At 47.4% G+C, this 13,898-nt stretch overlaps 1 protein-coding gene and 1 long non-coding RNA gene across 4 annotated transcripts; one reads left to right on the top strand and one right to left on the bottom strand.

Annotated features, from left to right (window-relative positions):
• Positions 1–7,855: 7,855 nt before the first annotated feature.
• On the top strand, positions 7,856–11,866 carry LOC131382677 (transmembrane 4 L6 family member 19). 3 transcript variants are annotated; one of them, XM_058435126.1, is made up of 5 exons: positions 7,856–7,921; positions 8,061–8,262; positions 8,626–8,703; positions 11,144–11,313; positions 11,583–11,763. In XM_058435126.1, exons 2-5 carry the CDS (start codon positions 8,062–8,064, stop codon positions 11,761–11,763), a joined length of 630 nt encoding a protein of 209 aa, XP_058291109.1. In that variant the 5' UTR covers positions 7,856–7,921; position 8,061. The 3 variants fall into 3 exon arrangements, with proteins under 3 accessions (XP_058291109.1, XP_058291110.1, XP_058291108.1); XM_058435127.1 differs by having other exon boundaries at positions 7,879–8,262; positions 11,144–11,309; positions 11,583–11,866; XM_058435125.1 differs by having other exon boundaries at positions 7,879–8,262.
• LOC116464596 (uncharacterized) lies at positions 8,347–11,611 on the bottom strand. The gene is made up of 4 exons (XR_004246955.2): positions 11,544–11,611; positions 11,152–11,341; positions 9,515–9,628; positions 8,347–8,881 (listed from the first exon to the last, which is right to left on the bottom strand). It is a non-coding gene; the product is annotated as an uncharacterized LOC116464596 (long non-coding RNA).
• Positions 11,867–13,898: the final 2,032 nt, after the last annotated feature.

The raw sequence follows: 13,898 nt of genomic DNA, 5'->3' as shown, positions 1-13,898 counted from the left end.
AGGGCACCCCTCCCCTCTCCTACCCCCACCCTCCCAGGGCACCCCTCGGCTCTCCTACCCACACCCTTCCAGTGCTCCCCTCCCCTCTCCTACCCTCACCCTTCCAGTGCCCCCCTCCCCTGTCCTACCCCCACCCTCCCAGTGCCCCCCTCCTCTCTCCTACACCCACCCTCCCAGGGCACCCCTCCCCTCTCCTACCTCCACCCTCCCAGGGTACTCCTCCCCTCTCCTACTCCCACCCTCCCAGTGCCCCCCTCCTCTCTCCTACACCCACCCTCCCAGGGTACTCCTCCCCTCTCCTACCCCCAACCTCTAGGGCACCCCTCCCCTCTCCTACCCTCACCCTTCCAGTGCCCCTCTCCCCTGTCCTACCCCCACCCTCCCAGTGCCCCCCTCCTCTCTCCTACACCCACCCTCCCAGGGCACCCTTCCCCTCTCCTACACCCACCTCCCAGGGTACTCCTCCCCTCTCCTACCCCCACCCTCCCAGTGCCCCCTTCCTCTCTCCTACACACACCCTTCCAGGGCACCCCTCCCCTCTCCTACCCCCACCCTCCCAGGGCACCCCTCCCCTCTCCTACCCCCAACCTCTAGGGCACCCCTCCCCTCTCCTACCCCCACCCTCCCCGTGCACCCCTCCTCTCTCCTAACCCCACCCTCCTAGTGCACCCCTCCCGTCTCCTACCCACACCCTCCCCGTTGCGCCCCTCCCTTCTCCTACCCACACCCTACCCGTGCACCCCTCCCCTCTCCTCCGCCCACCCTCCCAGGACACCTCTCCCCTCTCCTACCCCCACCCTCCCGGAGCACCCCTCCCCTCTCCTACACCCACCCTCCCAGGGCACCCCTCCCTTCTCCTAACCCTACCCTCCTAGTGCACCCCTCCCCTTTTCTTCTTTACCATAAGCTACAGTCTGGCCGGGCTCGGTGGCTCACGCCTGTAATTCCAGCACTTTGGGAAACCGAGGGAGGTGGATCACTTGGACCAGGAGTTCAAGACCAGCCTGGCCAACATGGTGAAACCCCATCTCTACTAAAAATACAAAAATTAGCCAGGCGTGGTGGTGGGCAGCTGTAGTCCGAGCTACCGGGGAGGCTGAGGCAGAACAATCGCTTGAACCTGGGAGGCGGAGGTTGCAGTGAGCTGAGATCGCGCCACTGCACTCCAGCCTGGGAGACAGAGCAAGACTCCGTCTCAAAAAAAAAAAAAAAAAAGAAAAAGAAAAGAAAAGAAAAGCTACAGTCTTAAAAAATAGAAAACACCCGACTAACCAAGTTTCTAAAAAAATTTTGAGTTCCTAAGTTGTAAAACTGTTTTTAAAAGGATATGTTGAAGATGAAATATAGGAATAGTAGTTCCTAGGAAGGAATCCAGAAAGAAGGCAGGATTGGAGAGGGCACACCTGGAGTGTCAGTGATGTGATGGGTAATGGCGTATGTTTTACGTTGGTTGTGTTTACATGGGTGTTAATTATCCCACACAAGTTACAAATATATTTTACACATTATGTTTAATTCTTTTTTAATGCAATTTTTTTTTTTTTTGAGACGGAGTCTTGATCTGTGGTCCAGGCTAGAGTGCAGTGGTGCGATCTTGGCTCACTGCAACCTCTGCCTCCCGGGTTCAAGTGATTCTCCTACCTCAGCCTCCTGAGTAGCTGGGATTACAGGCACCCACCACCATTCCCAGCTAAGTTTTGTATTTTTAGTAGAGATGGGGTTTCGCCGTGTTGGCCAGGCTGTCTTGAACTCCTGACCTCAAGTGATCCGCCCGCCTTGGCCTCCCACAGTGCTGGGATTATAGGCGTGAACTACTGCGCCTGGCCTTTAATGCAGATTTTAAAAATATAATTTCAACTTCTATTTTAGATTCGGGGATACATATGCAGGTTTGTTCCATGTGTCTATTGTGTGATGTTGAGGTTAGGGTATGAGTCATTCCTGTCACTCAGGTAGTGAGCACACTACCTACAGACAGTTTTTCAGCCCTGGCCCTCCCCCGATGTTTAATTCTTTATGCTGTGAAATACTTCATTATTTATATGTGATGTAAAGTAATCCCCCTTATCTGAAGCTTTGCTTTCCATAGTTTTAGCTATCTCTGGTCAACTGCAGTTCAAAAAACTTACATAAAATATTTTCAATGAGAAAGACCACATTCACATAACTTTCATTACAGTATGTTGTTATAACTGTTCTATTTTATTATTATTGTTGTGAACTTCTTACTATGCCTGATTTATAAATTAAACTTTATTACAGATATATATATATAGGAAAAAGCATAGTACAGACAGTCCTCTACTTAGGGTGGTTTGACTTCTAATTTTCCAACTTTACGACAGGTTTCTAGGGACCTAACTCCATCATAAGTTAACTCCTTATGCTTTATGATGGGATTACGGTTTCTACTGAATACTCATTGCTTTTGCACCATCACAAAGTCAAAAGTAAGTTGGGGCCGGGTGTGGTGGCTGACACCTGTAATCCCAACATTTTGGGAGGTGGAGGTGAGAGGATCACTTGAGGCCAGGAGTTTGAGATCAGCTTGGGCAACATAGTGAGACCCTGTCTCTACAGAACTAAAACATTAGCCAGGCATGGTGGCGCATGCCTGCGGTCTCAGCTACCCGAGAGACTGAGGTGGGAGGATCACCTGAGCCCAGATCAGGGCTGCAGTGAACAATGATTGTGCTACTGCACTCCAGCCTGGGTGACAGAGCAAGACCCTGTCTCAAAAAAAAAAAAAAAAAAAATTGTAAGTTAACCATTGTGAGTCAGGGACTGTCTACCATGTTGCCAGCATTAAATGCCTTTTGAACTTAGGATATTTTGACTTACAATGGGTTTATAGGGGTATGACCCCATCATAAGTGGAGAAGCATCTGAATATACAGAGTTTGGTATGATCTGTGCTTTCAGGTATCCGCTGAAGCTCTTGGAACATATCCCCTGCAGATATGGGGGACTACTGTGTGTGTGTGTGTGTGTGTGTGTATGTACACACATATATACACCCATTATACATTATATGTGTATGATATATATGTGCGTGTGCATATATAGAGAGAGCCTCTGATCCATATCTTATATATATATATATTTTTTCTTCCCCTTCCCCTTCCCTTTCCTTTGCCTCCCTCCCTCTCTCCCTCCTCTCTCTCTCTCTCTCTCTCGCTCTCTCTCGCTCTGTCACCCAGGCTGGAATGCAGTGGCGTGATCTGGGCTCACTGCCACCTCTGCCTCTCGGGCTCAAGCGATTCTCCTGCCTCAAGCTCCTGAGTAGCTTGGATTACAGGCGCGCACCACCATGCCGTTAATTTTTTTTTTTTTTTGAGACCGAGTCTCACTCTCTTGCCCAGGCTGGAGTGCACTGGCGTGATCTCGGCCCCCCAGGTTCATGCCATTCTACTGCCTCAGCCTCCGGAGTATCTGGGACCACAGGCGCCTGCCACCACACCCAGCTAATTTTTTTGTATTTTTAGCAGAGACGGGGTTTCACCCTGTTGGCCAGGCTGGTCTGAAACTCCTGACCTCGTGATCCCCCCACCTCAGCCTCCCAAAGTGCTGGGATTACAGGCGTGAGCCACCGCGCCCGGCCTATATACACATATTTTCTGATTAGGTGCAAAGCAATGTGTTATAGGAGTGTCAAGAGCCTCAAGGGGCCAAGTGCAGTGGCTCATGCCTGTAATCCCAGCACTTTGGGTGTCTGAGGTTGAGATGGGAGGGCCCTTGAGCCAAGGAGTTTGAGACCAGCCTGGGCCACATAAGGAGACCTCACCTGTATTACATTTTGTTTTTTTTTTTCTGAGACGGAGTTTCACTCTTGTTGTCCAGGCTGGAGTGCAGTGGCGTGATCTTGGCTCACTGCAACCTCCACCTCCCGGGCTCAAGTGATTCTCCTGCCTCAGCCTTCCGAGTAGCTGGGATTACAGGCATGCTCCACTATGCCCGGCTAGTTTTGTATTTTTAGTAGAGACGGGGTTTCGTCATGTTGGCCAGGCTGGTCTTGAACTCCTGACCTCAGGTGATCTGCCCACTTCAGCCTCCCAAAGTGCTGGGATTACAGGCGTGAGCCACTGCACCGGACCAAAAATAATTGTTTTTTATTAAAAATAAATAAATAAAGAGCCTTAAGGGGAGACAGACATGTAACTGAACTGCACAGTGGGAACAGGCCACTTCCTGGGGATGTCATGACGCTGATTTTTTTCAGATCCACATTGACATGAGTCTGCCAAAATATTACTAGTCCTATTTTAATTCATATATATATATATATATATATATATTTTTTTTTTTTTTTTTTGAGATGGAGCTTCACTCTTGTTTCCCTGGCTGGAGTGCAGTGGTGCGATCTCTGCTCACTGCCACCTCTGCCTCCTGGGCTCAAGCGATTCTCCTGCTTCCGCCTCCCGAGTAGCTGGGATTATAGGTGCCTGCCACCACATCCAGCAAATTTTTTGTATTTTTTAATAGATACACGGTTTCACCATGTTGACCAGGCTCATCTCAATCTCCTGACATCAGGCAATCCACCTGCCTTTGCCTCCCAAAGTGCTGGGATTACAGGTGTAAGTCACTGTGCCCGGCCTTAATTCATATTTTTCTAAAAAACAAGAAGTTCACATATCAATGAAAATATAAAAGACAGAAAGGGAGAGAGGAATATAAGAAAAGGAGTGGAAGAGACATTTTATAATTTATCTAGATATGACATTTTAATTGTAATTAGCTTTATTGATATACAGTTAAAATTCAATAAAATTCACCAATTTTAAGTGCAAAGTTTAATGAGTTTTGTCAATACATACAGTTATGTATTCACTACCAGAATCTAGACACAGAACGCTTCTACCTCCTCAGAAAGCTTCCCATGCCCCATGCCAATCCTCTTTCCCATTCTGAGCCCGTGGCAACCGCTCATCTGCTCTCTGTTAAAAGTTTTGCCTTTTCTAGAATTTCGTATACATAGAAACATGTGAGTAGTCTTTTGTTTCTGGCTTCTTTCTCTTAACACAATGCTTTTGAGATTCATTCATGTTGTTTTATGTAGCAGAAATTTACTCATTTTATTACCTAATAGAACTCATTTGTACGGATAACACAATTTGTCTTGATTCACCTATTGATTACTGATAAGTATTTGGGTAATTGCAAATTTTTTAACTGATTTTTTATTGTGGTAAAGTATGTAACATCAGATTTGTCGTTTTAACCATTTTAAAGTGTACAATTCAATGACATTAATTACATTTGCAATGATGTGCAACCATTACCGTTATCTATTTCCAAAACTTTTCTTCACCCCAAACAGAAAGTCTGTAACCATTAAACCATGCGCAGTGGCCCAGATCTGGTCATAGCTACTCCGGAGGCTCAGGCTAGAGGATCATTTGAGCCCAGGAGTTGAAGACCGGCCGGGGTAACATAGTGAGACTGCATCTCTAAAAGAAAAACCCCAAAACTGCCGTGCGCGGTGGCTCATGCCTGTCATCCCAGCACTTTGGGAGGCCGAGGCGGGCGGATCACCTGAGGTCAGGAGTTCAAGACCAGCCTGGTCAACATGGTGAAACCCCGTCTCTACTAAAAATACAAAAATTAGCCAGGCGTGGTGGCACATGCCTGTAGTCCCAGCTACTTGGGAGGCTGAGGCAGGAGAATTGCTTGAGCCTGGGAGGCAGAGGTTGCAGTGAGCTGAGATCACGCCACTGCACTCCAGCCTGGCTGACAGAGCAAGACTCTGTCTCAAACAAAACAAAACAAAACAAAACAAAACAAAACCCGAAAACCTCTGTAACCATTAAACAGTAACTCCCCATTCTCTCCTCCCCACAGTCCCTGATAACCTTCAGTCTACTTTCTTTCTCCATAAAGTTGTTATTTTGCATATTTCATATAAGTGGACTCATACAATATTTGTTCTTTAGTGTCTGGCTTATTTCTTTTAGCATGCTTTTTTTTTTTTTTTTTAGATGGAGTCGCTTGCTCTTATCGCCCAGGCTGGAGTGCAGTGGTGCGATCTCAGCTCACTGCAGCCTCTGCCTCCTGGGTTCAAGCGATTTTCCTGCCTCAGCCTCCGAGTAGCTGGGATTATAGGCAAGCACCCAGCCGACATTTAAATTTTTAAGCAGTCTGATTAATCATGTTTTGTGGACTGTACTTTTTGCATTTTAGTAAGAAACCTTTATCTAACCCAAGGTCCCAGTGCTTTTCTCCTTTGTTTTATTCTAGAAATTTTATAAAGCTTTTAGACCCATGCTTCATTTCAAGTGAATTTTTGAATATGTTATGAAGTAATAGTGAATAATAGTGAAGGCAGTTTTGTTTTGCATATGCATTGTTCCAGCACCATTTGTGGAAGAGACTTTTTCCCGCTGAATTGTCATCTTCTTAAAAAATCATTTATCGGCCGGGTGCGGTGGTTCACGCCTGTAATCCCAGCACTTTGGGAGCCCGAGGCGGGTGGATCAGGAGGTCAGATCACGACCGTCCTGGCTAACACGGTGAAACCCCATCTCTACTAAAAATACAAAAAATTAGCTGAGTGTGGTGGTGGGCGCCTGTAATCCCAGCTACTTGGGAGACTGAGGCAGGAGAATCGCTGGAACCCAGGAGGCAGAGCTTGCAGGGTGCTGAGATTGCGCCACTGCACTCCAGCCTGAGCGACAGAGCGAGACTCCGTCTTAAGAAAAAAAAAAAATCATTTATCCTGGACCGGGTCTGTTTCTGAGCTCCAGCCTGTTCCAGTAGTCCATATGTGTTTCCTTATGCGTGGCTTCAGTGTCTTCAATTACTGTAGCTTTGTAAGTCTTGAAATCACATGGTGTAAGTTCTCCAGCTTTGTTTGTTTTTCAGAATTGCTTTGGCTAATCTTCACAATTGCTTTGCATTTCCATATACATTTAGATTCAGTTTGTCAATTTCTATAACAGAACTCTGCTAGGATTTTGACTGATACTGCTTTAAATCTGCATCAATTTAGGGAGAACATGTTAACTATTTTGAGTCTTCTGGTTCAGGAACATGGTATATGTCTCCATTTATTTAGGTCTCCATTAATTTTCTCAGCAATGCTTTGCAATTCTTACTATATAGGTCTTGCAAATATTTTGTTAAATTCGTCCATATGTATTATATTTTTATGCTATTGTAAATGATATATTTTAATTTCAATCCTCAATTCGTCATTGCTTGTATATAGAAATGCAATAGAATTTTTGTATATTAATCTTTTATTCTATGACCTTGCTAAACTCACCTGTTAATTCTAGTAATCTTTAGGCTTTTCTACATAATGTGATCACATTATCTGTGAATAATAACAATGTTACTTTTTTTTTTTTTAAGATGGAGTCTTGCTCTGTCACCCAGGCTGGAGTGCAGTGGCATGATCTCAGCTCACTGCAACCTCTGCCTCCCGGGTTTAAGCAATTCTCCTGCCTCAGTCTCCCCAGTAGCTGGGATTACAGGCGCCCACCACCGGGCCCAGCTAATTTTTGTATTTTTAGTAGAGACAGGGTTTCACCATGTTGGCCAGGCTGTCTTGAACTCCTGACCTCGTGATCTGCCCGCCTCAGCCTCCCAAAGTGCTGGGATTACAGGCGTGAGCCACCATGCCCGGCCGACAATATTACTTCTTTCTTTCCTATCTGTATGGCTTTTGTTTCCTTTTATTTTCGTATTGCACTGGCTAGGACCAGTACAACGTTGAATAGAAGTGGAGAAAATGGACGTCATGAAGACATCTTTAAACATTTCTTTTTGTCAGATAGAAATAATCACTGGCTGTAATAGAGGCATAAACAAAATATGATGGAATGCAAACTCTGTATGTGTGAACAGGGGCTGGCAGAAAAGGAAACAATTAAATCCTAGTGACTGGGGAAGATTCAGAAGGAGCAGAGTTTTTAAGCAGGTTGGTTGGCTCTCATTGGTCTGACCCTGGAAGGTGGCGGTTTCTGTAGCCTGTTTCCCCCACCCATGATATGCTGTTGGAGTTCCCTTCCCCATCCCCCCACAGCAGAGCTGCCTCGACCCCTTTCTATCTGTTCCAGGATGCTGTCCTCTCCCTGCACGCCGGCAAGCTCACGGACTTGCTCCCGTATCCTGGGACTGAGCCTTGGGACTGCAGCCCTGTTTGCTGCTGGGGCCAACATGGCACTCCTCTTTCCTAACTGGGATGTGACCTACCTGTTGAGAGGCCTCATTGGCAGGCATGCCATGCTGGGAACTGGGCTCTGGGGAGGAGGCCTCATGGTAAGTGTCTGGGGTTCCCTGAATGTGAACGCTTAAAGAGACCCCAGGGGGGAGCAGGAAGGTGGCATGGGAAGAGTGCTCTGATTCCTTGCAGAAAAGTTTATTCTGACAAGCTAGTCTTGGGTCTGTAGAAGCTCTAAGAGACAGGAAGACTAGCTTGGGACCAGGCAGGTCGGGTGTGAAAGTTAACATCCACAGCGTTAGATCAGGCTAGTCATACAAGTGTGGGTCCCCAGAGTCAGAGTCAACGGACAATTGAGTTCATGTGAGGTGCCAGCCACCTTATTTCAACAGCTGTGGGCAGCACCTAGAAACAGCTGGCAAAGTGAGTTTCCCCATCTCACATTCTTCTCTCTCCTGCAGGTACTCACTGCAGCTATCCTCATCTTCTCGATGGGCTGGAGATACGGCTGCTTCAGTAAGAGTGGGCTCTGTCGAAGCGTAAGCACCAGATTCCACTCTTCTAACACTGAGAATGTCTCCACCTCTATTACTCTAGAGTTAGGGTGGTAAAGAGGCAATTTTGGTCTTGGGGCCTGAAGTCAGGTCCTCACTGTGACCCTCAGTAACGCTAAGTTCTTGGGCAAATTGCTTCATCTTTCCAGTTTCAGGCTTTCATCTGTAAAATGGGAGCTGCTTAAGTCAAGGGAGAAGTGCTTAGTGAAGCCCAGACGTCTGTACCAGTGTGAGGAACTGTTATCCTCTTAGTGCGCTGGACAATATGGAACGAGTTATGACACTGTCATCATGTGTCATTGATGGAAATTTTCCTAGTTATTTTAACTAATATTTTCTTAGAACAGGAAAGTTTTCCAGAGATCATCTAATCACTAGATTCTAATCTAACCCCTCCATTTTACAGATAAACTGAGGCCCAGAATAAATTTGTACCTTATTAATTACAGCAGCAACTGTATAAACCTGAAAGATCTCAGTATTTGTGTGTGTAACAAACACACACACACACACACACACACACACACACTCATTCTCAGACATGAATCTGTGGCCTTACAGTAACAGCGTGCTCTGATATCTGTAGCCCACATGTTGGGAAGCCCACAGACTCAGTTACATGTTAAAGAATTAAATATAGGCCGGGCGCGGTGGCTCACACCTGTCATCCCAGCACTTTGGGAGGCCGAGATGGGTAGATCACCTGAAGTCAGGAGTTTGAGACCAGCCTGGCCAACATGGTGAAACCCCGTCTCTACCAAAAATACAAAAATTAGCTGGGCGTGGTGGCACATACCTGTAATCCCAGCAACTCAGGAGGCTGAGGCGGGAAAATCTTGAATCCAGGAGGTGGAGGTTGCAGTGAGCCGAGATGGCGCCACTGCACTCCAGCCTGGGTGACAGTGAGACTCTGTTTCAAAATAAATAAACAAGTAAATAGATAAATAAATAAACACTTGCACATTTCATTCACTGTCTGTTCTCAGTCCCGTCTGGTTTTCCCCGAGGCACGTAGTTAAGGTGCATCAGAATCACCTGGAGGGCTTTTGCCGGGACACGGATTGCTGGGCTCCCTCCCAAGAGTTTCTGATTCAGGATGGGGGGGAGGTTTTGCATTTCTAACAGGTTCTCAGGTGATGTGATGCAGCTGGGCAGGGACCCCATTTTGGGAACCACTGCCCTAGCTTACTAATTAATCTTGAATCTTTTAACTCAGAGTCAAAACTTACTATGCACCTTTCTCTGATCCCTCCCCCCAAAATGCTGATTTTAAAAATGTGAATAACACCTACATAGCATTTTTCTGCAGAGTCATGGAGTCATTTTCCCACTGAGGTCAAGCTGGTTTGGAGTTGGGGAGGGAGAAAAAAATCTAGAACCCTAAGAAAGAATCCAATATGAGCCGGGCACGGTGGCTCACGCCTGTAATCCCAGCACTTTGGGAGGCTGAAGCAGGTGGATCACAAGGTCAGGAGATTGAGACCAGCCTGACCAACACAGTGAAACCCCATTTCTACTAAAAATACAAAAATTAGCTGGGCGTGGTGGCGCACGCTTGTAGTCCCAGCTACTTGGGAGGCTGAGGCAGGAGAATTGCTTGAACTCAGAGGCGGAGGTTGCAGTGAGCTGAGATTGTGCCACTGCACTCCAGCCTGGGCGACAGAGCAAGACTCTCTCAAAAAGAAAGAAAGAGAGAAAGAGAGAAAGAGAGAGAAAGAAGGAAGGAAGGGAAGGAAGGAAGGAACAAGAAAGAAGCCAATATAGAAGCAGGCTAGAAACCTGTGAAAGAAGGAAACCCAGTTATTTTCTGGGAGGGCAGTGAGAGCACAGACTGACGGCCAAGAAAGCTCTTGGCTGGAGAAACGCAGCGACAGAAGTGGAGTCATTTCATAGTTTGGCTGCAGCTTCTCTCTTGCTGTTTCTCTCCCTTCTTTCCCTCCTTCCCACTTTCTCCTTCCCTTCTTTCCTCCTCCTTTCTTTCCTTCCTTCCCTCCCTTCCTTTTTTTTATCCTTGATTTGAAATAGAGAAGAATCAGAGTTGGGAACCTGGAACTTTTGAAAATGCAGCTTTTCCTTAGAAGAGTCAGAGGTGGGCCTGTGATAACCTGCCTCTTTAGCTCAGAGGCTGAATGGCTGTAATCTGCAAAAGGTTTGTGATGCCAAGCTGCTGAGCAGCTCAGGCGAACTCACGGAGTCCGGGAGATCTGGGGCCTGCGATTCTGCTTCTTGTTCCTTTCTCTCCTGGAACCCCCTCACTGGCCTCCCCACCTTGAGTTATGCTTCAAAGGGGGTGCCATGGACAGAATTCTCCCGTGACAGGACGGAAGAACACCTGAGACCAGAGAAGTCAGACCTGTGCAGACCGCCCCACAGGCTCCCCAGCCGCGACCCCATCTTAGCTCACCGTCTCGCCCTCCCTCCGCAGGTGCTTACTGCTCTGTTGTCAAGTGGCCTGGCTTTACTTGGAGCCCTGATTTGCTTTGTCACTTCTGGAGTTGCTCTGAAAGATGGTCCTTTTTGCATGTTTGATGTTTCGTCCTTCAATCAGACACAAGCTTGGAAATATGGTTACCCATTCAAAGACCTGCACAGTAGGTAAATGGGTAGAGGCCTGGGCTTGGTCCTTTCAGACAGAGAGAGAGAGACAAAAAGACACACTGATGAACTACAAGCTCCTTTGGGTCACACATCCTAGCATCTTGCTCCTCTGATACTCAGAAAATTGCAAATGGAGCAGTAATGGTCACCCTCACGAGCCCAGTCCCATGACCGAGTCAGGGGAGACCCCAGTTTTCTGCTGGGGTTGCCTGTTTGGCTTTCCTTACTTATCGCCCGACCCCTGGTCTTCTTATTTTTTGGGATAGGAATTATCTGTATGACCGTTCGCTCTGGAACTCCGTCTGCCTGGAGCCCTCTGCAGCTGTTGTCTGGCACGTGTCCCTGTTCTCCGCCCTTCTGTGCATCAGCCTGCTCCAGCTTCTCCTGGTGGTCGTTCATGTCATCAACAGCCTCCTGGGCCTTTTCTGCAGCCTCTGCGAGAAGTGACAGGCAGAACCTTCACTTGCAAGCATGGGTGTTTTCATCACTGGCTGCCTTGAATCCTTTCTCCAAGGAGTGGGTACGAATTATAAACAAACTTCCCCTTTAGGTATCCCTGGAGTAATAACGACAACAAAATTCACTGCATGTCGGTGGAATGATAGAATCATTTTAAATCACACTGTAAACTTGCAGGTGACCCATGGGTAGGATAAATAACTGAGTCATTATAATTGTGTGGGAATTGATAGTCCATCAAATATCCTCCAGCCAGGGTCTCATTTCAGCTTCTTGACAATCCCATAAAATTGGCCAGCTGTTACACATAGAGAAGGTGAGGCTCACAGAGGGTAACAGGCTTGCTGTAAAAGCACACAGTGAAGTTAAGGTGAAGTCAGCACCTGACCCCCTATCTCCCTGTTTTTTTGTTGTTGCTGAGACAGGGTCTTGCTCTGTTTCCCTGTCTGGAGTACAGTGGCACAATCATAGCCTACTGTAACCGACAACCCATGCACTCAAGCGATTCTCCTGCCTCAGCCTCCGAGTAGCTGGGAATACAGGCACACACCGCTACACCTGGCTAAATTTTTTATTTTCTGTAGAGATGGAGTCTCGCTACATTGCCCAGTCTGGTCTTGAACTCCTGACCTCAAGTGATCCTCCCAGCTTGGTCTCCCAAAGTGCTGGATTACAGGCATGAGTCACTGTGCCTGGCCCCAACCCCCAATCTTCTAAATTCAACTTCTCCAGTTATTGTGGACTAAATAGTGTTTCCTCCAAATCTGTAGGTTGAAGCCCTAACCCCCAGTGTGACAGTCTTTGGTGATGGCACTTTTTTTTTTTTTTGAGACAGTCTCGCTCTGTCACCCAGGCTGGAGTGCAGTGGCAAGATCTCGGCTCACTGCAACCTCCACCTCCCAGGTTCAAGTGATTCTCCTGCCTCAGCCTCCTGAGTAGCTGGGATTACAGGCATGTGCCACCACACCCAGCTAATTTTTGTATTTTTAGTAGAGACAGGGGTTACACCATGTTGGCCAGGCTGGTCTCGAACCCCTGACTGCAAGTGATCCACCCACCTCGGCCTCCAAAAGTGCTGGGATTACAGGTGTGAGCCACCACGTCTGGCCATGATGGCACCTTTAAATTAGTAATTAAGGTTAAATGAGACTGGGCGCAATGGCTCACACCTGTAATCTGAGCACTTTGGGAGGCCGATGTGGGAAGATCACTTGTGACCAGGGGTTTGAGACTAACCTGGGCAACACAGTGAGACTTTGTCTCAAAAACAAAACAAAACAAAACAAAACAACAAACGATTAAATGAGGCCATAGGGTGGGACCCTAATTAAATAGGACTGGTGTGCTTATAAAAAGAGGAAGAAAGAACAGAGCTCTCTACACTGGCTCAAAGAAAAAGGCCCTGTGAGGACGCAGTGAGAAGGTGGCTGTCTGCAAGCACAGGGGCGAGGACTCAGGAGACACCAAACCTGCTGGCACCTGGATCTTGGACTTTTAGCCTCCAGCACTGTGAGAAAATCTATTTCCATTGCTTAAGTGGCCCAGTTCATGGTATTCTGTAACAGCAGCCTGGCAGACTAACACACCAGCGTTCTCTTCACTGGTGTTCAAGAGTTCAACAAGTAGAGGAGCATCACCTCTGCCCACACAGTTTGGATATCTGTCCCCACCCAAATCTCATGTTGAATTGTGATCACCGGTGCTAGAGGTGGGGCCTGGCAGAAGGTGTGTGGATCACGAGGCAGATCCCTCACGGCTCAGAGCTGTCTTTGTGATAGTGGGTTCCCGCGAGATCTGGTCATTTAGAAGCGTGTGGCCCCTCTGGCCTCTCTCTCGCCTGCTCCTGCTCTATGTGACTCGCCTGCCCCCTCTTCACCTGCTGCCATGAGTAACAGCTCTCTGAGGCCTCCCCAGAAGCTGAGTGATGTGGGTGCTATGCTTCCTGTAACACCTGCAGAACTGTGAGCCAATTAAATCTTTTTTTTTCTTTTCTTGAGATGGAGTCTCGCTCTGTTGCCCAGGCTGGAGTGCAGTGGCACAATATCGGCTCACTGCAACCTCTGCCTCCCGAGTTCAAGTGATTGTCCTGCCTCAGCCTCCTGAGTGGCTGGGATTACAGGCAC

The sequence above is a fragment of the Hylobates moloch genome, unplaced genomic scaffold (assembly GCF_009828535.3).
Source record: "Hylobates moloch isolate HMO894 unplaced genomic scaffold, HMol_V3 SCAFFOLD_1076, whole genome shotgun sequence".
NCBI lineage: Eukaryota > Metazoa > Chordata > Mammalia > Primates > Hylobatidae > Hylobates > Hylobates moloch.
The sequence above is the reverse complement of the archived record's forward strand: the minus strand, read 5'-3'. Positions and strand labels throughout refer to the sequence as shown.